The 25,366-nt window shown below is 44.5% G+C and overlaps 1 protein-coding gene across 1 annotated transcript in view; it reads left to right on the top strand.

Annotated features, from left to right (window-relative positions):
• The window catches only part of MBOAT1 (membrane bound O-acyltransferase domain containing 1), a 124,180-nt gene that overhangs the window by 78,859 nt on the left and 19,955 nt on the right, over window positions 1-25,366 (top strand). Inside the window, exons 4-8 of the mRNA XM_056132522.1 lie at window positions 1,511-1,606; window positions 7,583-7,638; window positions 15,024-15,078; window positions 16,748-16,931; window positions 20,002-20,194. Of these exons, the coding sequence (XP_055988497.1) occupies window positions 1,511-1,606; window positions 7,583-7,638; window positions 15,024-15,078; window positions 16,748-16,931; window positions 20,002-20,194 (584 nt within the window). The remainder of the gene's footprint in view (window positions 1-1,510; window positions 1,607-7,582; window positions 7,639-15,023; window positions 15,079-16,747; window positions 16,932-20,001; window positions 20,195-25,366) is intronic.

The raw sequence follows: 25,366 nt of genomic DNA, 5'->3' as shown, positions 1-25,366 counted from the left end.
AGCCAGAGAGAGAGAGAGAGAGAGAGAGAGAGGAGAGAGAGAGAGAGAGAGGTTAAGGGTAGGAGGAGAGGAATGTAAATGAGAGGAATGTAAAGAGCATGGAGGGCCAAGGCTCAATCTGGCTCGAGGAGAAAAGCTTAAGAGATTAAGGGGTTAAGATGTTAAGTTAAGATGCCCTTGCAGGTAGCCAACCTTAGTACAGTCCCCAGCACCGAAAAACACCAGGAGTGATCCCTGAGCACAGAGTCAGGAGTAAGCCCTGAGTACTTCCAGGTCTTCCCTTGTCTCCACCACCCAAAATCATTTCTTCTGAATTTAGGTCTTTATCTGATGAACTCTTGAGTCATGTAGAATGTGAAGTATGCTCACTTCAGTTCATTTCAACATAGTGAACCCTATGTGTCAAGTCAGACTTGAAATGGGCATGGTCATGATGAGTTGGGAAAACATACATATACAGAGATCACTTTCATGTCCTACTTGTTCACGTGAAACTCTCAAGAAATCCAGGCAGTGGGACAATGGACTGTGCTAGGGTTGGGGGATGGGAAATGGGATGGCAGATTGAGCCAAACTAGGCCAAATGGCATTGAGAAGGTGACTGATAGGCCCTATCAGAATGATTCCCAGCTCAGTGATAGGATGGAGAAAGGAGTTAGAGAGAGAGGAGGGACAATGGAAAATTTTGTGGCCTGAAAATAGAGTCATTGTGGAAAGTGAACCATCCTCTATAAGTGAGCGAAGTACCTTGCATGCTGTATTCAGAAACTTTGATATGATTAGATGGTGGATCCATTGAGACTTTTAAGATAGATGACATTTATTCAGTTTACTCAACATAGCTACTTATGGTGAATGAAACACACATAGCTATCTTGCCTTCTTGGAGCAAGAGAGACAGTAGTTACTTGGAATCAAGTTCTTTATATTACAAATTGATGTATGTTCTCGATGCAAGGTCTGTGTGTGTGTGTGTGTGTGTGTGTGTGTGTGTGTGTGTGTGTGTGTGTGTTGATGGTTTAACACATTGACGCCAAAACAAGAACGGAAGCCAAGGGAACACAGTGTTTCAGGAAGGGAGTGGTGGGTGGTGTGGCGATGATTTGTGTTTTCAGAGACCTTGTGTAAAAGTAATGGAATGTGAAGAGGAGAAACTAAATGTGAGACTAACAGGTCAGTGGTTCACAGCTCTGGTGGCACATTGGAAGTACAGCTGCCAGGTGCACCCTGTACCAGCTAACCCGGCAGTTCTCCAGGTGGGGTCTGGTGTTCATAGTGTTCAAAGTTCCCAGATGATTCTTTATGCTGCCAAGGTTGAGTGCCCCTGTAGGGAAGAGCTTGGTACAGTGGGTGTGACGGCAAGGCAGGAGTGTGAGCCTGAGTGTGGACTGACCCCATAAGACTTGCAATAAGTGATCAGTTACATGTGAGGATGAGAAAGGAAAGAAGAGGAAACTGACTGCCCGTCATCACCATGTGTAATAATCGGACTCTGCATTTGTGGTTTCAGATACTCCTTTTTCGTAGCAATGGGATACCTGACCTTATGCCACATCAGCCGCATATACATTTTCCACTATGGAATTCTCACTACGGATTTTTCGGGGTGAGTATCTTTGTGGTGAGGAGTTGGCTGCTAACTTGGACTCAGGTGGGTGAATTTCATATGTGCAGGTCAGAGTCACCAGTGACTGATTAAATCAGGATGAGAGCATGAAGGTGAGTCAGAGGTTTGAGAGCTCAGTTTGCTGAGTTACGGAAGTACCTTCTGTCCCGCCATCTGCCTTTCTTGATTTATTTATGTTGGAGATGCAGCCAGGCACCTTTTGACATGTGTGTTACCTCTGGTGGATTTTTATTTATTTATTTATTTATTTATTTATTTATTTATTTAGCACCATAATGGTTTTGAGGTGAGTGGTTCCCAGAGAAAATGTATACATTAGACCATCTTGTTCTTTATAGGGAAAGTAGCCCATCTTGAGTGTCAGGTCATCCACATGGTGTCTTGCTTATCTCTGAGTAGTTCATGATAGACACATTCTTCCATCCTACTTGATAACCAGCTGCTGCCCCATTCCCACCTTCCAGTAAGGAGAAGACTGATGCCCAGCACAGCAGGTGTCCACAGTTCTTGTAAATTTCTTATCTGACACCGTGGTCCTTTGCTGGAAGGCTGTTCACAACATTGATTCAGTCACTCTTCTTCTGCCTTCTCTTTTGGTGACCCTAATTTAGTCTTAGTTTAAATGTTGAGTTTTGTTTGTTTTGCTTGTTTTGTATCTTTGTACACAACATACGAGTGACATCATGGCTGTGTTTCTTTCTCCATCTGACTTATTTCAAGAAGCATGAAACCTCCTATGTCCTTTGTTGTAACTGAACAGCAGGATTTCATCTTTTTAAAGTTGATGAAGTGTTCATATATTCTGGTGTGTTTTTATACCACCTAATCATATCTCTTGGTGAAGATTTAGATCATTGACAGATTTTGACTGTGGGAAATAATGATGAAATGAATGTTGCCTATATCTCTTTCAGTGTGATAAAAAGATTTTGGGGGAGGGGCTGGAGCAACAGCACAGTGGATAGGGCATTTGCCTTGCATGCGGCCGAACAGGATTTGGTTCCCAGCATCCCATATTGTCCCCCGAGCACTACCATGAGTAATTTCTGAGTGCATGAACCAGGAGTAACCCTGTGTATCGTCGGGTGTGACCCAAAAAGCAAAAAAAGAGGGCCATATTCAGTGGTGGTTATGGGCTATTTCAGGCTCTGTGCTCAGCAGTGACCCCTGGAAATGCTCTGGGGACCATATGTGGTGTCTTTGATTAAATGAGGTTGGCCACATGGCCTGTGTGTAAGGCAAGTTCCTTATCCCCTGTGCTATATCTCTCCAGCCCTGAGTTGGAATTTTTGCATTCTTTAGGTAGGTTTGCAAAGTAGGATAATAGGATCACCGGGAAGTTCTCTTTTTAACTCTGAGGAATCTCTTATATTACTTTCATAATGACTGTGCCAATTTACATGCCCACCAACAATGTTTAAGTGTCCCCTTCTCTCCGCATCCTTATTAATAGCTGTCTTTTTTTATTTACTTACTTGTGGTGCCAGGGATGGAACACTTATCTTTGGGGGAATTAGCCATTCTCATAGGTGTGAGATGATACCCATTGCTGTTTTGATTTGAATTTCCTAAGAACAAACTTCCTTTTACTTAGTTATCATTGTTATTGTGGTGCTGGGGATGTAGCCCAGGGCATCATGCATACAAGTATGAAATCTTGCAAGGCAAGTGCCTCTACGACTGAGTCATTTCCATGGCTCCATTTTAAGGATGTCTGTTGCAAATGATTGGGTAAGGTATGGCATAGCTACATAATGGAATACTACTCAGCTATGAAAAAAGATGAAATCATGCAGTTTGCTGCTCTGTGGATGGAAATGGAGAGTATCATGGTGGGTGATGTCAGTCAGAAGAACAGACACAGAATGATCTATTTCATATGTGGAATATAAAGCAGCATAGTAAGGAAATAACAAAAAGCCCAAAGCAATAGAATCTAGGGACTGGTCCACAGACTGAGTTTACCATGGCAGTGAGACAGATATTGGGTGGGGGGAGAGGGGAGGTGGTAGTATAAAGGGAGAGGGACGTATTGAGTTGGGGAAAAGGAGTGGGAAGGAGAGAGACAGAACCCAGAGTCAGTAATTGAGGGAAATGGTCACTCTAATGAGGACGAATGTGGTGTTAAAATGTTGCATTCATGAAACCCTATCATGGACAATATTGTAAAAGTATAAATCATGGTGACTAAAATAAAAATTTTAAAAATAGATTCCTTGCTACTAACATTTTTTTAAAGGAATAATCCACATTTATTTCTCTCTCCTTTATTTATCCTTTTCCTGTCTACCTCCGATTTTTCTTCCTTGATTGGAGAACAGGCTAGTCAGGCCTTATGCCCTGAAGAAGGGAATTCCCACTGGTCTTGTGGGTCTCAACTGGGTCAGTGAAAAGAGTATAAATTTCAGCAAAAAGCTATTGTGAATTATTGGTGCAAAACTTTCCTGGAAAGTTTGTTGGAATTAATTTTCTTAAAGGATGGGCATTGGTAGCAGAATATAGAAACATTGACAGCAAGGAAAAAAACCACTTAACTGGAAATGATACCATTAAAATTATTTTTCAAATGCAGCTAATGCTCCTTAGTCTGTAAACAACAGACTGCATTACGTACGTATAATGTACACTCCTCTCAGACTTTCAAGAGTTTCTGGCTCCTAATAGATGATCATTAATGACCAAGTAAAACATTCATGTCTCTGACAGTCCTTTTTTGGGTGTTTTCCAGCAGCTTCAATCAAATAGCCCCTACCATCAAATTTCATTGAAATACTGAACACAAGTGTAGACTTTAGCTCAAAGTCAAAGACTTACATCTCATCTGTATCAGCATTTCAGGACATAGAGTGTGTAATCATTAATTCATTTCCTCTGTTGAGTCCCCACTATGCTAGACAAAGTGCCATGTATCACTTACGCATGTGGACAGGAGAAAGTATTTGCCATCAGGGGAGATGTCTCTGGTGACAATTGCTATCAGGTCTGTGGGGTGACTGTCACTGTGTTCTGTGATCTGTTCTACATGCCTACCCCTGGCACCACTGCATCTCTGATGCTTTCCTGGCCACCACATAGCCCCTTGACCAGAATTCATCCCTACCAACCAGAACCAGGGCCCCCAGTGGTGAGAGGGAGTGGGTGGGCAGTCAGCTATGCCCGTCCCGTTCCTGACCCCACTTTGCACAATTTGGGGTTGCACTGCAGACTCCCTGTCTTTTGCTGGGGTTAGTTCCTACTATAATCCAGTGGGTTAGTTCCCTGGGCTGGTTCCTTTCATGTGCTCATGGTTAGGAGACATACAAGGTTCAATTATTATTTTTTACAGGTGCCAGCATCTGTAAAAAAATAATAATTAAAAAAAAGCTGCAGTTTACAAATACATCTCTTTTTTCCCCCCCTACCACCATGACTGCACAATATCTTGGTTACATAAATCTATCTGCTTGGATAATTTTAGTGAAAAATAAATTAAGAGGCTAGAACCTACCAACCTGATCAACAAGATATAGAAATCATAAATTCATTCATTACCGGTGTCTCTTATATTATGAGCAAGCAAGCAGATACAAGTTCTCTCCCAGAGGAAAGTCTGCTTGCCACTAAAATTGTGGTTTAAAAATCTTATGTAGGATGTTGCTGAGGAAAAAAATAGTATTTTGAAGTTGACCCTCTAAGGTAGCCGAATGTGAAAGCTAGTTGCTTTGGAACTAAGTGCTTAGCATATTTTATTATACCTTTAGAGTAGAAGCACGGACAGGAATTGAATGTGGTTACATTCGACGAATGTGTCCAAGAACCCTGAGGAAGGAACCAAGATGGAGCCAAGTGCTAGGCAAGAGCCTTATCTCCTGCACTATCTCTCTAGTCCTGGAAGCCTATTTTACATACTTCAATACCCAGGGTCATAGAAAAGAACAATTCTTGCTCTATAACCTGGATGCATGTAAGTGTCATATTATGGGGGAGCTCTTGATACTTTTTTCAAATTAAGATTGGTGGGCCCTCCCGTTGATCATCGATTTACTCGAGCGGGCCCAGTAACGTCTCCATTGGAGACTTTGTTGTTACTGTGTCTGGATGTGTGTGTGTGTGTGTGTGTGTGTGTGTGCGTGTGTGAGAGAGAGAGAGAGAGAGAGAGAGAAGAGAGAGAGACTCTTGTTTACTTAAAGAAAGCTGCAGTTTACAAATAAATCTCTCACTGTTTGTTCATGGAAGAGTCATATTTAATAAAATATAGCATAGAAGAACATAATTAGAATGAAGAAGTGAAGAAAAGCTCTCTCCACATAGAAGCAGAGTTCTGGATTTGGTCTCGGTGCTGTTTCACTTTAACATGAGTTAGATTTCCTGGAGATCTCATTAAAATGCAAGTTCTCATTTTCTAGATCTGGGGCAGAATCTGAAGTTCCACATTCCCCAAAGCCCAAGTGGTGTCCACTGTGCTGGTGCATGCCCTTGCACTTGGAGTATCAGCATGAGAGGGACTGTCCAGTGCCATCTTGCTTCACAAATCTCAATCACAACCATCCTGTTATTCGTCAATTGCCTCGAGCAGGCCCCAGTAACGTCTTCTTTGTCCTAGCCCTGAGATTTTTTTAAAAAGTGCCATATTTAAGGCTCTTTCAGAGTTAGGAGAATGAGACCCTTCATTGTTACTGGTATTTGGCATATTGGGTATGCCATGGGGAGTTTGCCAGACTCTGCCATCTTGCTTAATGTTGACTTAAGTGATTGGAAGAGAAATAAAAAGTGCTTGTTTGGAAGTCAGTGTTTTGTAAATTTCCCTGTACTGACAGCCCAGTGGGAGCACAGCATGTTTGATGGAAAAATTGCATAGAAGCCCATAAACTCATTGAGTGAAAACCATAACACAGAAGACTCAACCAGCACCAACCAGCTTAGTAAATACTCAGACAATAACTTTGGTAACACCATTGAGAGATATGACAGTGATCACAAATTGACTTTTATCAGTCTATTTTTTGATACTTCTATTCGCCATTTTGTTACAACATGCAATGTGAAGTAAATTTGTTTGTGCCTACTATAGGGGTAGGCTTGGGAAGGTGGCTGGCCAACTGGGGACATTAGTGGAGGGAAGTTCACACTGGTAGTGGGATTGGTGTTGGAACATTGAATACCCAAAATGCCTGTTATGAAAAACTTGTAAATCATGGTGTTTAAAATTTAAAAAACATGTATCTCTTTAATTATAAGTTAGGTCACATGGTCACAGTAGTGTTAATATTTTTTTTTCTTTTTGGGTCATATCCAGCAATGCACAGGGGTTACTCCTGGCTCTGCACTCAGGAATTATCCCTGGCGGTGCTTGGGGGACCATATGGGATGCTGGGAATCGAACCTGGGTTGGCGCGTGCAAGGCAAATGCCCCACCCCCTGTGCTATTGCCTCAGCCCCTATTGTTAACGTTTATAGTTGTGATGTGCAGAGTTATTTCACCAACATTAAAAGTTCCCACAACCCTCCACAACTTTATTTTACATTTAATTATTATACTTTAGGTCACATGCTTACAAGTCTTAAAATTTTTGGTTTTGATGCATGTAAATTGCCTCTCAACACCATCTCAGTTCCCAACTTCCACCATAAATGCCCTCATTTTTTTTAGTACCACATCTGGCGGTGTTCAGGGCTTACTCTGGCTCTGTGCTCAGAGATCACTCTTGCAGTGCTCTGGGAACCACATGGCTAGATCAAACCCTGGTTGACCGCATGCAAGGCAAGTGGCTTATCCCTATACCATCTTTTCAGTCACCTTACGTTACTTCTGACTGCCCTCATCACCTCCCCATCCCCGTCAGAGACTACCCGTTTACAAGTACACTTGCATTTTCTGCAATCTTCTTCAAGAGGAACAACCTACCCTGCAGAAGAATAGAGCCTTATTTCCCTTGTGGGTACTTTGTCCACACTGAGGTCTTCTCTTTCTTTCAGACCCCTGATGATCGTCACCCAGAAGATCACGACCTTGGCATTTCAAGTTCACGATGGTAAGAAAAACAACCTTCCTTTGAGATCTGAGATATTTTCAAAGGGTTGCTCCTACTCGAACTCCTTGGTCCAAATTTCACAAAAGTGCTGGCAGTTCTTGCTGGGTCAAAATTTTCCAAACTTTTTTTACTTATAACCTTGTTCCTTTCCCCACTCCTATTTGCCATTTCCCTTTGGAATCTGTAATCTAAATTAGCTGGAATCTGTTTGGAGAACAGTGGGTTTCCTGTTACCTTGACAGTTTGAAATTTCAGTGAGTCGATGATGTTCCGGCCTTTATTTCTAAACATGTTAAGAAGAGATGGCTTTCCCCTTTGGCCTAAAGACTAAAGAGTCTGAGAGGCTATTGTTTTCAGGAGAGCTTTTTGGTTTGGGTTTGGGAAATATTTAGTGACATTAAACTGACCCTATAAAAATCTCAGAGAGAAAGAATCCTTTGTTGGTATAAAATGGAAAAAAAATATTTTGTTCAGGGCCCTGACCCCAAAGTGTGATATCCACTTCTAGAACTGGATTCTGTTAGCCAGCCGGAAGATTTCAATATGTGCTTAGGAGATGCCAGGTACAATTAGTAAAAGTATATTCTGCACATTTGTACTGCTCTGGTGAGCGCCCTTTGATGGCTGAAGTTTCTTTCAAAGTTGACAAGTTGAGAGGATTTGTGGACTCCTAGCTTATTTTTCCCTAAAGCTTGGGAGCTTATTTAATTCCCATGTTGACCCTGTGTGAATTCCTAGTTCATTCCTGATGACTTAGTCATTCTGTAGAGAGCTGGGTCATGTCTTACCGAGGGGGAAATCTTCAAAGTATCTGAGTTTGCCAGCACCAAACCAGTATCACAAGATACAAGGTTGCCAGTGTCAAATCAGGAGTGTCCTAGGCAAACCCAGACGAGCCTGGCATCTTACTAATCCCTGGAAGCCCACTTGAGAGTGGTTAGAACACAGTTGCCAGAATCAATCTTTTTGAGGAGATCTTAAAAAAAAAGTGGATTTTTTTTATTAGTTTTGCTTCTTGTTTTCTCTTTAAAAATTGACTTAGCCTTCTTTGCCTATCTTTTCTTTCTAAAGAAGTCCCAATTTATCCTGTGTTTTCCAAGTTTCTAGAAAATTCCTTATGCAGCAAAGTGTCTATTTTTCCTTCTTTCTTTTTTTTTTGTCTTGTGTATGGGGGGCAATTCCAGAACATTCCAGAACATTCTATTCTGTCTGAGAAGGTTTTGAATTTCCATAATCAATCTTAGCTGAATGTGCAGTTCTATTTTATGCTTCTATTTGTTTAATTTTGGAGGGTAACACCTGGTGGTACTCAGGGGTTATTCCTGGCACTTAATTCAGTAATCACTCCTGGCAGTGTTTTGGGAGCCAGATGGGATGCCAGGGATTGGATCTGGGTTGGCCTCATGCAAAGCTTGTATTCTACCCACTGTACTATAAGTCCAGCCACCTGAATGTGCAGGTTTTTTTTAATTGAATCAATGTGAGATACAGTTATTCAGTTTTTAGTCATGTAATGTTCCATCACCTGTCCCTTCACCAGTGTACACTTTCTACCACCAATGTCCCCAGGTTCCCTCCTGTCACTCCCCCTTCACCTGCCTTTGTGGCAGGCCTCCTCCTCCTCCTTCTTCTTCTTTCTCTCCCTCTTCCTCTTCCTTTTCTTCCTCCTCCTCCTCCTCCTCCTCCTCCTCCTCCTCCTCCTCCTCCTCCTCCTCCTCTTCGTCTCCTCCTCCTCCTCGTCTCCTCCTCCTCCTCCTCCTCCCTCCTCCTCCTTCCTCCTCCTCCTTCCTCCTCCTCCTCCTATCATGTTTGGTTCTTCACCCACACTTTCAGCACGCATCTCCCATCCAGAGCAATCCCTTCCAACCATCATTATCATAATGGTTCCTTCTCTATCCCAACTGCCCTGTCCCCAAGCCCTTCAGGCAGGCTTCCAACTGTGGACAATTCTGACCCTTGTTTCTACTGTTCTTGGGTATTAGTCTCATACTATGTATTTTTTATATTCCACAAATGAGCCACAAATGAGTACATAACTCTCTCTCTCCTACTGACTTATTCACTTAGCATGATACTCTTCATGTCCATCCATTTATAAGCAAATTTCATGACTTTTTTTCCCTAACAGCTATATAGTATTCCATTGTGTAGATGTACCAGAGTGTGTTTAACCTGTCATCTGTTCTTTTTTTAATTTAATTTTATTTTTATAAAGTTGTCCACCATAATTCATTACATTTAATATTCAAACACCAATCCCACCACCATTGCACCTTCCCACCATTGCATTTAGAATATTTCCACCCCAAATCCCAAACCATGCCCCCCAAAGCAGAACTGAAACAATTCATTTTGTATTGCTTATTTTAAATAATCCACTAAAAATGATCCAATAATGTTTCCTTAGAGAAAGGTGTGTGAAGATTGTTGTGTTTTATCCTGGAGCCATTAAGCTCTTGTATAAGAGTTTACTAACATGTTTTGTTAAACTCCATCAAATGTTGTGTGCTACTTTTTTTTTCTATCTTTAGTTGCCTTTTTCCCCCTTTTGTCAGCTTTATTTATTTATTTTTTTAATTTATTTATTTATTGAATCACTGTGGGAAAGGTTACAAAGCTTTCAGGTTTAGGTCTCAGTCATGCAAATATCAAACACATTTCCCTTTACCAATACTTATTTTTTACCATGAAGAACCCCAATAAGACCCCACCCCCACCCCTCCCAGTCCCTGTGAGGCAGATGAATTCTAGTTAACACTCTATCTGCTTTGATTAGATTCATTGTTTCATTAAAAGATTCACCACTATTATTTAGAGTTTACCCCCCCCCCCCCGCCCCAAATCAGACATGCTGAAAAAGCATTGTGAAGTGATTTGCTTTCTACAGCTGGGTTCAAGAATTAAATGTTGGTTTTGGATTTCTGCTATTTTACTTATTGACCCTGGAAGTATTTCTACTGAAAGTCAGATAGTTAAGAAATTGGTTTCTGTGCTCTGGAGTCGTGGCCGTGCTGGAGAGCCGCTCGTGGGGGGCAACTGGTTACCTCGGTAGGGCGTGAAGGACGGACCGGAACGCCCCCCTTCCCATGAGGTTTTAGTCGCCCCCACACCCCCTGCTCATACCTGCTGTCCACAAGGCTCCCATGCGGCCGCCATCCTTCTTTCTAGAGAAGAGAGAGCAAATGGGGCAAAACCCTTTCCCCTCCGGGCAGACATGATGGCCCAGATTAACGCATAGTCCGTTCACTTTTCTGCTCCAAGCTGCTGGGTTCTGCATTAAGTCCTTGTGCTTCTGGGACTGAGGCCGTGCTGGAGAGCCCCTCGTGGGGGGCAACTGGTGACCTCGGTAGGGCGTGAAGGACGGACCGGAACGCCCCCCTTCCCATGAGGTTTTAGTCACCCCCACACCCCCGGCTCATACTTGCTGTCCACAAGGCTCCCATGCGGCCGCCATCTTTCTTTCCAGAGGGGAGAGGGCGAATGGGGCAACACCCTTTCCCCTCCGGACAGACATGATGGCCTGGATTAACGCATAGTCCGTTCACTTTTCTGCTCCAAGCTGCCGGGTTCTGCATTAAGTCCTTGTGCTTCTGGGGCCGTGGCTGTGCTGGAGAGCTGCTCGCGGGGGGCAACTGGTGACCTCAGTAGGGCATGAAGGACGGACCGGAACGCCCCCCTTCCCATGAGGTTTTAGTCGCCCCCACACCCCCGGCTCATACCTGCTGTCCACAAGGCTCCCGTGTGGCCGCCATCTTTTTTTCCAGAGGGAGGAGGGCGGAAGGGACCAACACCCTTTCCCCTCCGGGCAGACATGATGGCCTGGATTAACGCATAGTCCGTTCACTTTTCTGCTCCAAGCTGCCGGGTTCTGCATTAAGTCCTTGTGCTTCTGGGGCTGTGGCCGTGCTGGAGAGCCGCTCATGGGGGGCAACTGGTGACCTCGGTAGGGCATGAAGGACGGACCGGAACACCCCCCTTCCCATGAGGTTTTAGTCGTCCCCACACCCCCGGCTCATACCTGCTGTCCACAAGGCTCCCATGCGGCCGCCATCCTTCTTTCCAGAGAAGAGAGGGCGAATGGGGCAACACCCTTTCCCCTCCGGGCAGACATGATGGCCCGGATTAACGCATAGTCCGTTCACTTTTCTGCTCCAAGCTGCTGGGTTCTGCATTAAGTCCTTGTGTTTCTGGGGCTGTGGCCATGCTCCAAACTTAACTCTGATTTTCAGGGAGAAACATTGGGTGGTTTACTTCCCATTAATCACTTTGTATATAGAGAGATGTTGCAAGGCCGCGCAAGCGGCCGCGCGGTTTTGAGGAAAAGTCCTAGTTCCCGCATACTCGAGCTGTGCTTGTAGAGGCTTCTGGTCACCGGGGTTCCATCTGGGGGAGGTGGGATGCGGTACCTACCCCATCTGGAACTTCCCGATGATCTTGGCTCTTTTTGGAACCTGTTTTTTTCTTTTTCTCTGGGAGGTGTGGGTCCCGCCCTCCATGTGGCCCTTCTCTTCCGGCTGTATGCTGTTGTCAGCTTTATTTTTAAAATTTTTAAAAAAATTTGTATTAGTGAAACACCATTAGTACAGTTGTAGACTTACAAATTTTTGTGCTTGAGTTCCAGTTATACAATGATTGAATACCCATCCCTCCACCAGTGCCCATTCTCCACTACCACTAATCCCAGTATCCTTCCCCCATCCCCCATCCCACCCTGCCTCTGTGGCAGGACATTCCCTTTTGTTCTCTCTCTCTTTTTGGGTGCTGTGTTTTGCAAAAGAGGAATTGAGTGGCAATCATGTTCGGTCTAGGTCTACTTTCATCATGCATTTCCCATCCTGGGCGGATCCTCCCAACACCCTTTATTTGGTGTTCCCTTCTCTATCTGAGCTGCCTTTCCCCCTAGTGTGTGTGGCTGTCCTCCAAGCCGTGTTGGCACGGATGTGGTGAGAAAGGGACCCTGTTTCATTGCTGGTGAGAATGCCGAATGGTTCAGCCCTTTTGGAAAACAGTATGGATGATTCTCCAAAAATTAGAAATTGAGCTCCCATTTGACCCAGCAATACCACTCCTGGGAATATATCCCAGAGAGGCAAAAAAGTACAGTAGAAGTGACATCTGCACTTGTTTGTTCATTGCAGCACTGTTTACAATAGCTAGAATCTGGAAAAAACCTGAGTGCTTGAGAACAGACAACTGGTTAAAGAAACTTTGGTACATCTATACAATAGAGTACTACATAAACTGTTAGAAAGGTTGAAGTCATGACATTTACATACAAGTGGTACTCCATGGAAAGTATCATGCTAAGTGAAATGAGTCAGAAAGAGAGGGACAGACATAGAAAGATTGCATTCATCTGGGGAACATAAAGTAACAAAATAGGAGACTAACACCCAAGAATAGCCGAGATATGTATGCTACTCTTGGTATATCAGTGGTGTAGAGTATGAGAAGTCTTGTGACCACAAGCTCTAGGAATTCTAAAATTTAGAATACAGCAGATTCATTGATGGGTGAGGCTGCTGATGAGATTATATGGCATCAGGGGCAGTTTGTGAGTGTGACCCAGGAAAGGAGGAGGCCCTTTCCTGATCCTAGCAATCTTAGAGATTTCAGTCACGGGTCCTGTGTACCTGGGTTTTTCTGCAGGTTTTCTCATGGGTGAGGCTCGTCCAAGCCTGTGGAGAGCAGCTGTGAGCATGACAGTGATTGAATTCTGGAGGCTTTTAGTGGCCCATGGTCTGTTGGGACAGGGAGGGACACTCACCCACCTTCCCTCGAGTTTCCCCAGTTAGAACAGTCTGGCATGGAGCCCGGAGGCACCTCAACAGTGTGACACTCTATATTTCTCTCTTCTAGGAACTTTATTTCTTGATGGAGATGTTTTTATTTATTTATTTATTTATTAAACATTTTATTGAATCACCGTGAGAAAGTTACAGGCTTTCATGTTTTGGTTACAGTCACACAACGATCAAACACCCATCCCTCCACCAGTGCACATTTCCCATCACCAATCTCCTCAGTATACCTTCCCCTTCCCCACCCTCCCCCTGCCTCCATGGCAGACAATATTCCCTATACTCTCTCTCTACATTTGGGCATATGGTTTGCAATACAGACACTAAAAGGTGATCATGTTTGGTCTGTTATCTACTTTTGGCACACATCTCCCAACCCAACTGATTCCGATGGAGATATTTTTAAAGAAGAAAAATCTTCAGATAATTCCTTTCCACATGCTCTGTACATGGGATTGAACTTCTTGCTTTGTTTGTTTATTTGGAAAGAGAACTGTCCTATTCCTTTCCTCATTGCACATGTGTGCTCTTCACTTATAATAATAAGTATCTGTTTTGGCTTAATCATATTGGTGTTTAAGCTGGCACAGGCAGCAAAGGTTTAATTATGTAGTGACAAAATAGACCATGTTCCAAGGTGGATTTGAGGAGTGTGGAAGATTCTCTGGATTTCATGTCCTACAGTATCACTGTATCACTGTATCACTGTCATCCTGTTGATCATCGATTGCCTCAAGCAGGGCCCAGTAACGTCACCTTTGTCCTAGCCCTGAGATTTTAAAAAGTGCCACATTCGAGGCTCTTTCAGGGTCAGGAGAATAAGACCCATCATTGTTACTGGTTTTTGGCATATTGAATACGCCACGGGGAGTTTGCCAGACTCTGCCGTGTGGGCAGGATACTTTTGGTATGTCATGCTATAAAAAAAATACATACATATATATATATATATATATATATAGTTTTTGTGCCTCACCTAGCAGGGCTCAGGGCTCACTTCTGGTATCCTCAGAGGACCATATGTATTATATATATTATTATGTATTATATATATTATTATACATATTATATACACATATATATCTCGCCCTCATGGCAAAGCCTGGCAAGCTACCCATGATGTATTCGATATACCAAACACAGTAACAACAAAGTCTCACAATGGAGACGTTACTGGGCCCGCTCGAGCAAAATTGATGAACAACAGGAGGACAGTGATAATATATATATTATTTTTGTGCCTCACCTAGCAGGGCTCAGGGCTCACTTCTGGTATCTTCAGAGGACCATACGCAGTGCCAGGGTCTGCTGTGTGCTGAGGAAGTGCCTTAATCCCTGTATTATCATCTCAGGCTCTCATACTCCAAGAATTCAAGAGGATTCATGTTTCAATTCTCCCCACTTCTTAGGAACCTGTAGAGACTCGTCCCACATAAATTCACCGGGCCGGCCCTTGGGTCCAGTGCATTTATTTGGGAGAGTGAAAAACAGGGGACTTGGGTGACATTGGAAGGGGAAGCAATTGCTTTTTCATGCTCAGCGTCAGTTCAAGTGTCTCATTTCTAATTGTTTTCCTTTGTGTAGGTTTAGGTCGAAGAGCTGAAGAGCTCTCTGCCGAGCAGCAGCGCCTGGCCATAACGTGAGTTCAGACCAAACTCTCCTTTTCGCCCTTCGTGTCTCAGTGCCAGAAAGCGTCCTTATTGTTCCTATCTGTACATTAACTCCCCTGAGTGGATGCTGAGTTAACAAATCTGCTCTGGATAGACACTTGGCTGGTCTTACCCCTCTTGGGCTTTTCCTCGTGGTAAGCGATGAATAATCCTGTCCTTAAATGGGTTTGGATAAGGCTGGAGCACAGATTCCCAGAAGTGGGACTGCTGGGCCAAAAAAGCAAATGACTCTGTAATTTTATTAGCTTTGCAATTGCCTTGACTGGAGCTGTGTACTTCAAGAATCGTTTTTTTATTGGACGCGTGTCTGGGGTCCTCCAGAAACAAGTGCCAGTGACTGTTGGGAGGATTAAATGCTGGCAGGAGGAGGAATCGGAAGTCGGCTGGAGAAATGGGTCTGGGCTGGGGCCTGAGAGGACAGGGAAGGGCTGAAGGTGCAGAAGGAAGAGGTGATGGGTGTTAGGGAGAAAGGGAGGCTCTGTCAAGTAGAACAACAGCATTGAGGCGGGAGTGAAAATACCACGGGGCAACACATTGGGGAGAGAGCTGGAACTGTGACAGAAAAGCTCCCCTGGACAGTACTGAGAGGAAACTGGGACAAGAGGGGGGGGTGGCAGTTGATAAAGAAGCCTTCATTCTTTCACTAAGGAATTGGGACTTGGCAGCAGTAGAGGACCAACGGGGAAGCTCCTGAATCCAGCGCTTGGTGCAGAATTTGGGGGGTGTATGTGTGTGAGGCCTCAGCCAGGCACTGGGGAGCAATGGCATTTTAGGAAGCTGACCCCACAATTCTACCATGTTGGAAGAGCATGCATTCTAAAATGCTATGAAACATCTCCCCCCGAGGGCTGATGGGTAGTGATAACACAGCGATAGCTCAGCGGGTAGGGCATTTGCCTTGCATGTGGCTGACCCGGGTTCGATTCCCACCATCCCATATGGTCCCTTCAGCACCGCCAGGGCTAATTCCTGAGTGCAAAGTCAGGAGTAACCCCTGAGCATCGCAGGGTGTGACTCAAAAAGCAGAAAAAAAAAATAAGAAACACCTCCCCCCCACAACCTGATTTCTGCAGAACCATTTCCTCTGCCACCAACCGCCACTGCTGTACCGGACCTGGTGCCAGATGCCCAGGCAGACAAGAGATCTATTGTGGGTGGTGTGGAAACCGGCCCCACCCATCATTTGGTTTGTGTTTATTTTGGCATGTTGGAGTTTTCTTCTTTCAGAGCATCGCTGTTAACTCACGTTAGGCTAGGATTCCAGCCCTTCTGTTTTTTCATTCTTTTGTTGTTGTTGTGGTTGTTGTTTGTGCTGCTGTTCATTTTCGTTTGTAGATGAAAAGGCTGAGGAGGGGGGTGGGGGAAAAAAGCGTGTCCAGGTCTCAGAGTTGCCTTGGGGTCCCCTGTATATAGCAGGGCCCACCAGCAGAGGGCTCCTGGGAGCACCACTCACCCGCATCTCTGAGCCAAATCCTTTGCCTTCTCTCTTAGGTGAACTTCCCTAGAAGCAGACAAAGGAAAGAGTACGTCACGTTTAATCATCTACAGAGACAGCTCCCCCGCTGTTGACACTGTGCTTAATTTGCCAACCGGAACCGGAAGTCAAAGGCTTTTCAACGTGTTGCTTTGTTTCCACAGAGTCAAACCATCTTTTTTGGAATACTTGAGCTATCTTCTCAACTTTATGAGTGTCATTGCTGGCCCTTGCAACAATTTCAAGGACTATGTCGCCTTCATTGAGGGGAGGCACACACACATGAAGTTGCTGGAGGTGAACTGGAAGCAGAAGGGTTTCCACAACCTACCAGAACCTTCTCCCACTGTAAGTGTTACGGTGCAAGAATTACAAGAATTACCCAGAGTTCCAGAAAACTGGGCTTGGCTGCTACAGCACATTCTCACCAATGTCATTCTAGTAAAAAAAAAAAAAGTCAATTTTCAGTTTACCTGAAAAAAAATTGGCTAATAAATCCCCACCCCACCCCAATTTGTTTAACATGCCAGCCTGGCTGTTGAGTTTGTGTTTGTGTGAGTGCTGTTCATTTGAGTTGTTTGTGTGAGTGCTGTTCATTTAAGTTGCTTGTTGAGAGATGAAAGTGATTGATTTGTGGAGTCAATCAAGGTGAATCAAGGGCTGGAGTGATAGCCCAGTGGATAGGGCGTTTGCCTTGCATGCAGCTGACATGGCCGACCCAAGTTCGATTCCTCTGCCTCTCTCGGAGAGCCCGGCAAGTTACCGAGAGTATCTTGCCCACACAGCAAAGCCTGGCAAGCTGCCCATGACGTATTCGATATGCCAAACACAGTAACAACAAGTCTCACAATGGAATCGTTACTGGGCCCGCTCGAGGAAATCGACGAACAACGGGAGGACAGTGACAGTTGAGTGATGAAAGTGATTGATTCCTGGAGTCAGCCAGCCAATATGTCTATACTGTACTAATTTGAATTTAATACATGAATACATTTGAATTTGGGTGTTCTGCTTACAAGAAGAAGAATTCATCTACAGGGAACCACATGCCATAAGTGAAGGAGGGTGAGGGAGCGGAGACTAGGATACATGGGCTCTTAATGACAGAACTAATGTATTGCAAGGGAGCCAACTCCACCCAGCCTGCAGCAGCTGTGTTCTGTTGGCATTGCAGATGCTTCTTGAGATAATATTTTCAGCATGAATGTTATAGTCTCAAATCAGTCCACATAAGGGCGACAGGTTGAACTGCGCAGCTAGGTTGATTTTATTCAAGTCAAATAGCCCATGTTCAAGGGAAATTCATATAAACAGTGTGAGGAAATCTGGAAAAAGGTTGGGGGTGGGGTATGAAGAACATGGAAGTATTTCATAAGTGCCTGTTTTTCGCAAGTGTGCAAAAGTTAGCACCTGCACATGGGAATGATTTTTCCACTGAGGACACGTTTCCAGAGAGTTTTGAAGTAGCTGCCGCTGCTACTCTGTTGGCTGAGGGTCTCAGGTTCAGCTGGTCTCTTGGAGCAATCAAGGAGTGACGCTCCCCAGGGCCAAAGACACCAAAGCAAACCATCCTAGCGACTCTTGTTTGTGTTATGAGCTTTCAGTTGGAATATCATTGAGCCATCTGAGCATCACTCAAGGAAGCTCTGGTATTGTTTGTGCCCAGAAAGAGTGAAGAAGTGAGTCGAGCTGTTGGTACAGGCACACAGATGGGCGGGAGCTGGCACCACTCTGGGGTCCCATCAGTGATACCATAATCATGGTGGTTGAGGACGGTGGGTCCTCACCTGGATCCAGGCTCTGTGCTGGGCCCCTTGTAAATGTTGCTTTTTTTTTTTTTTACCCTGCCTCCCCCCCTCACATCACAAGTAAGATGAGTCCATTCTCTATAAAGTGGGGAGTTCTAATTCTGTGACCATGCCACGGCTATTCTGTAGTGTCAGAGATGCAAAGTGAAGCCACCAAGTCGCAGGGAGTTTCACTTCCAGGACAGAGGTTTCACTTCCGGGACACTTCTTTTCATCCCTGGCATTGCAGGATTTGAGCAGCTCCACCTCCTCAGACCCTTGCATGGAACCGCTGGGCAAGTTCGTGAATAGGAATGGCTTTCGGCAAGCTCCCCATCGTATATAAATACAGACCGAGGGGCTGGAGTGACAGTACCATATGTAGGGCTCTTTCCTTGCACGCAGCCAACCCAGGTTCGATCCCCAACTTCCCTTATGGTCCTCTGAGCAGTGTCAGAAATGATTCCTGAGTGCAGAGCCAGGAGTAACCCCTGAGTTTTGCTGGGTGTGGCCCCAAAACTGGAAAAGAATACACACTTAGATGACTTCATCCCAACTCTTACTGCCCTCTTTCCTTGAAAGCGACATTTTTAAGTTCAACTGTTGTCATTTGGGTTCCCTGCTTTGAGACTGTCTGATCCCAGGGTCCATACAGTCATATTACCTCTGTATGGTGGGAGCATCTAAGATTTCTGCTCTTGCCTCGGTGTTAGTTACTTCTGGCCCCTTTTTTTCTTCCTCCTCCTGTGGTTCAATCCATTGGCATTTTTATTTCTGTAGTCATGATCCGGGCTGGAGCGATAGTGCAGTGGGTAGGGCGTCTGCCTTGCATGCAGCCGACCTGGCCGGCCTGGGTTCGATTCCTCTGCCCCTCTCAGAGAGCCCTGCAAGCTACCGAGAGTTTCTTGCCTGTACGGCAAAGCCTGGCAAGCTACCTGTGACGTATTCGATATGCCAAACACAGTAACAAGTCTCACAATGGAGACGTTACTGGGCCCGCTGGAGCAAATCGATGAACAACGGGAGGACAGTGTAGTCCAGTGCAGTGCAGTCATGATCCAGTGTTTTTTCCACCTTTGCAACCAACCACTCATTAGCCTTGTTCTTATATAGTGCCACACATTAGTAAGAACATCAGCATCTTGTCCTTGTCCTTCTGACTTATTTCTCTCACCATAAGATCCTCCGGTTCCATCCACATTGCAGCAGATTGCATGAGCTCACCCTGCCTGGTGTCTGGGCGATATTCTGTTGCATCTTTTTGGCTGGCAAATCTAGCCTGTGTCCTGGTTTCTGCTAGTGCCAGATGCAGAAATTGTTCTCCCTTCTTAGTGGAAGTTTGCCCACACCAACTTTGTTCTGTCCTTCTTGTCCAGTTTATAGTCACACCTTCTCCCTGTTGCGGGCAGACTCTGCTGGTGAATGTTTACTTCCTCGCTTGAGACTCTCCAGCCCTACCTTTCAGGATGTTGCCCCTGCCCCTATTTCCATTCAGGTCCTGGGGAAGTGGCTAGCGCCTTCCCTTGAAGGCCATTTTGCCAAAGCAGCCGCTGGAGCACCGTGTCTTGAACTTTATCCAGATGGAACTCTGACCCTGCTGAGTGGGTGACTCTCTCTTTCCCCCGTTCCAGGGAGCCGTGCTGCAAAAACTCTGCCTGACACTGGTGTCTCTCGTCCTGTTCCTGACGCTCACCAAAACCTTTCCCGTCACCTGCCTGATTGACCTTCAGTTTTCCCAGAAAGCCAACTTTCTGACCCGACTCTGTTACTTATATGCCGTCATGCAAGCCTCAAAGCCCAAGTATTACTTTGCCTGGACGTTGGGTAAGTTTCCTGGAGCGTCTGAGACTGTGATGAGAAAGGGAAGAAAAACAAATAAAACAAAAAACAACCCAATACCCTGGTATAGATTAGCCCAAAGCATGTTGGATCAGTGAATCAAAATCTCCAGCACCATTGAACGGGGGCCATTTCTTTTGCAAAGGAGCACTCCCTTCTCTCCTGCCACTCCCCAAGTAGTATATCTGTGGTAAGAAGTGACACCGTCCTATCTGCCTGCTGCTCTAATGCAGGATCATGAACAGATGCCAAAACTCTGAAGCTGCCGCATCTACCAGTCAGAGTTGGCCCTCTAGTACATGGAAGTTAAGGGGCAGAGGACCAGAGTGATCTGCCTTTACTCCAGTTTTTTTGAGTTATCCCAAGTGAGAGCCATAGGCTGAATTAATTTTGCCAATGCCTGCACTAATTTTTGGTTCCACTTTTGCTTTGAGAAGCACGGATAAGTCTCAGTGGTAGAGGACAGGCCTTGCATGGGGAGGACTTGGAGTCGATTCCTGGCACCATGCACAAAAATACTAAGAGGATGGTTAAACTTGATGCCTGTGATTAATGCTGACTCCCAGTGTTCTTTCTTTAAGGAGAAATTTGGGCTTCATTTGGTTTTCTTATAGTTTTTCCCCCCACCCCCTCCTTAGGTATTTTGTTAGGATTAAACTTTCATCTTTCGTTTCAGACAGCTATAACGTAGGGAAGTTTGCAGCATTGCTCAAGTGAACAATAATCCCATGTATATCTTTCCCAATATCGGCCAAACTTTGTGTAGTTCTCATTTGAATCCCAGCTGGGAATGGAAGTTTGACTCCTTGACTGAAAGGGCCTTGGGTCCAATATCCAAGAGCGAGCAGTGACTCATTTTTAAAGCCCAATGTGTTGCTAAAGTCAGTGCCAGATGTTTGGCCCACATTTCTTTTTTTTTTATATTTAAAGTTTTTTTTTTTTAATCACCGTGGGATACAGTTACAAAGCTTTACTGTTTGAATTTTAGTATACAATGATCAATCACCCAACCCTCCACCAGTGCACATCTTGACCACCAATGTCCCCAGTATCCCCCCAACCCATATCACCCCTCGCCCTGCCTCTGTGGCAGACAATCTCCCCCATATTCTCTTTGGTATTGCTTGTTGTAAATAGCATAAGATGTTGCGTGGCTGCGAGAGCAGCCGTGTGCTCCCAGAATCCTAAAATTTTAGATAATTAGGATCTGGAGAAATCTCTGCAGTGAGCTGCTTGGTTCGAAGATTCTTTTGTGTGTCTCTAGGTCCTGGCGGTTAAGAGCTTAAGTAGCAGCCAGAGGCAGTTTGTGGGCGTGACCTCCAGGATGAGAAGGATCATTGGCTCACATTCATGACTGAGGGCCTAGTATTTCATGTGCTAAGTGTTTAGACTCAGACTTTCAGCTCCTAAGTTATTATGTTTTATAGAGGAGTAGAAAACACTTGACATAAAATTTGCCATTTTAGCCATCTCTAAGTGACATTAAGTTTATTTATAATATTGGTTCCCCATTTCCGTCATTATTTTTTACATAGGAGTAGAAAACACAAAACATAAAACTTAACCGTTTTAACCGTCTCTAAGTGGCATTAAGTTTATTTATAATATTGGTTCCCCATTTCTGTTACCCATCTCCATCCATCACCCCAAACATGAAACTCAGTAGTAACTCACATATTCTTCCCTCTCCTGAAAGCCTGGTCCTCATTTATTTATTTATTTATTTTTCCATGGAAAAATGCATTTTATTTACAAGAGATTATTATGTGTGCATAAGTTTTTTTCGTTAAATATAAAATAAAATGAGTCCAATCTTAATGTAACATTCACTAACTTTTGACAAATAGTTGCTTCTACGTAACTCAGAAAATTATCAAGGTAACAAACATCATAGTTATTCCAGAAATTCTGTTCCAGAAGTTCCCTCATGTTTTTTACTGGTCAGGCCTGACTCAACCTCCTGAGGTAATCGTTGTTCTCATTTTATTTATTTATTTATTTATTTATTATTTCGAATACCCATCCCTCCACCAGTGCCCATTTCCCACCACCACGGATCCCAGTATCCTTCCCTCCCCCCATACCCCCTATCCCACCCTGCCTCTGTGGCAGGGTATTCCCCTTTGTTCTCTCTCTCCTTTTGAGTGTTGTGGTTTGCAAAAGAGTTAATCCTGATTTTCAGGGAGAAACGTTAGATGATTTACTTTCCATTGATCATTTTGTAGATATAAGGAGATGTCGCGTGGCTGCATAAGTGGCCATGCGGTTTGGAAAAAATGTCCTGGTTCCTGCGTGCCCGAACTATGCTTGTAGAGGCTCATGGTCACCGGGGTTCCGTCTGGAGAAGGCAGGATGCAGCACCTACCCCATCTGGGACCTCCCGATGAGATCGGCTCTGTTTGGAACCTGGAGCATTCTCCGGGAGCTGTGGAGCCCTCCAGCCCCTCATTTATTTTTAAGGGTCAAAATGTTTAGGATAAGTCTGACTGCCTATAACACTTGGCCAGAGAGATCAGACCTGTCTGGAACTTTTCTCACATTTGCAATGTGGGAAATTTTGTCTTTGGTCACACTGGTTTCATTCAAGTAGGTTTTGTTGAGTGTCAGGTCTGTGCTGTGAAGAGTCTTCTTTGCCCTCAATATAGTTAGACTCTGAGGGAACACAGACATGCATCCCAGCCAGACAGTCACTGGCCTAAATTCCTCATTGATGTGGGAAGGGTGTGGGGATTATACACAGGGGCTAGTCACTAAGGAATCAGCCAGCAGACTCTCCTTTTCTCTTCTACCCCTTTCTCTGTTGCTCTGTCACTTAACAAAGATCATTTTCTTAGGCAAGGTAGATAGGCAGGATACCCTCCTTGCAACTCCAAGTGACTCTTATTGACACAGGGGTGGTGGGTCTCTGTTGGTTAATGATTCCCATCATTAATCCCAGGATTCCCAGGTTCTTTTATATTTTCAAGATTGAGGAAATAATCAGTCCAGGCTTAGAATTTGAAAGAGAATTTTTTTTTTGGTTTTGGGTCACACCCAGCGATGCACAGGGGTTACTCCTGTCTCATGCACTCAGGGATTACTTCTGGTTGTCCTTGGGGAACCATATGGGATGCTTGGAATTGAACCCAGGTCAGCAGCATGCAAGGCAAACGCCCTACCTGCTGTGCTATCACTCCAGCCCCCTGAAAGAGAAACATTTTGATGATGCTGTAAACTTCCCTGTGCTGTAGTTGTTTGAAAGGAAAGATGGAAGGTTAATCCTGACAAAATACCTTTATGGAGTGGGTGGCAGGCAGGGTGGGGGGATTTATGAGAAAACAAATGAATGAACAGAATATCTGTGGAGGACAAAGACAGTGGTTAGGGTGCTTGCCTTGCACATGACAGACCCAAGTTTGATCCCCAGCATCCCATATGGTCCCCTGATCACCACCAGGAGTGACTCCTGAGTGCAGAGCTAGGAGTAACCCCTGAGGACTGCCAAGTGTGGCCCCCAAACAAATCAAAACCAAAACTAAAAAGCAAAACAAAACAAAAGATTTATTAAGAACCAGAGGAGAAAGAAACTACCTTCTGTAAGAAACTTAGCAAAGGGCTCTAAGTTAAATAAAGTAAGGGTTTTAAAGGAAAATTGAATGTATGTGTGTGTGTGTGTGTATGTGTATGTGTGTGCTGGTAGGGTCCAGTGTCTGTAGACCACACAAAACAATGAGCTCTGCAGTATAAGATTTGATCTGGTACAAATCAAACAAGTATGGAGTTTTTTTTAAAATTTTTTAATTTTTTTTTGCTTTTTGGGTCACACCTGACTATGCACAGGGGTTTATTCCTGGCTCTGCACTCAGGAATTACTCCTGGCGGTTCTCAGGGGACCATATGGGATGCTGGGAATCGAACCTGGGTCAGCTATGTGCAAAGCAAATGCCTTACCTACTGTGCTATTGCTCCAGCCCCAAGTATGGAGTTTCGAAAGCTGACCGGTCAGGGCCATCCCCGGTAGTAGGAAAGTGACCCGTCTCCTTGTTTCCAGGGTCTTTTTTATACTCTAAAAATGCAAGAGGTTTCCCTGACCGTCTTGTGCCACTCCCTGGTGACCTTTTCCTGGATTGGTTCGGTGGTTATCTCCACTGACTTCATGCAGGGATAATTCTGCTTTTTCAACTGATCCTCATAAATGGGTGGGAGTAGTTCTGTCTTTTCGGCTGATTCCCATAAATGTGTGTTATCTGGTTCAACTGACTTATGCACTCAGAAATTACTCCTAGCGGTGCTTGGGGGACCATATGGGATGCTGGGAATCGAACTTGGGTCAGCCGCGTGCAAGACAAATGCCCTACCTGCTGTGCTGTTGCTCCAGCCCCTAGTCATCTATTCTTGGACATCGATTATTTCCAAATATTGGCTATCTTGAATAGTGTACAGTGAACCCAGGAGTGCAAATTTCTTTTCTGAAGAGCTTTTGAGCCCTTGGGGTAGATGTCCAGAAGTGGGATTACTGGATCATTTGGAAGTTCAATTCTTAATTTTTTGAGAAGTGAACATACTGTTTACCAAAATGGATGGACCTGCCAATGTTCTCATCAGCAGTGCATGAGGGGTTCCTTTTATCCAAATCCATGCCTACATGGGTTGTTTCTGTTCTCTACCATGTGTCTCCAATCGAGTGACAGGGTATCAGAGGGTTCCCATTTGTTACCCACAGATATTCTGTTCATTCAGGGCCACTTGATATTTCTGAGATAGAGCAAACAATCCATAATTAGAATCAGATTCATGGTGCTGTCCTCTTTCTTAGATATTTCTTCTTACTTAGGTCTTCATTTTAAGTATTTGACCATTTGCCTTGGTACGGCCTGTTTTTTAGCTTCCAGCCTCCTGTGAGCTGAACCAAGAGCTGGGGTATAATTTATCCATTCATTTTAGAGTCTAGCCTTGGGAAACTGTCTTACGGAGATCCAGGAAGTTCAGAATGTAGGATAGTTTTAACTGACATGGAGCCATTCTTGGCAGCTGGCCAGGGGAAACTGAGGCTGAGGCTTCCTCTCTCACAATGTAATGTGGTTCCTCTCTTCACTATTCTCCAACGTGTGTGTGTGTGTGTGTGTGTGTGTGTGTATTTTTTCTAACATAGATCTATGGGGATGGGGTTACATTATA

Source organism: Sorex fumeus, unplaced genomic scaffold, assembly GCF_029834395.1.
Source record: "Sorex fumeus unplaced genomic scaffold, SorFum_2.1 ptg000094l, whole genome shotgun sequence".
Taxonomy (NCBI): domain Eukaryota; kingdom Metazoa; phylum Chordata; class Mammalia; order Eulipotyphla; family Soricidae; genus Sorex; species Sorex fumeus.
Note: the sequence above shows the minus strand (reverse complement) of the source record. Positions and strands in the feature narration are given on the sequence as shown.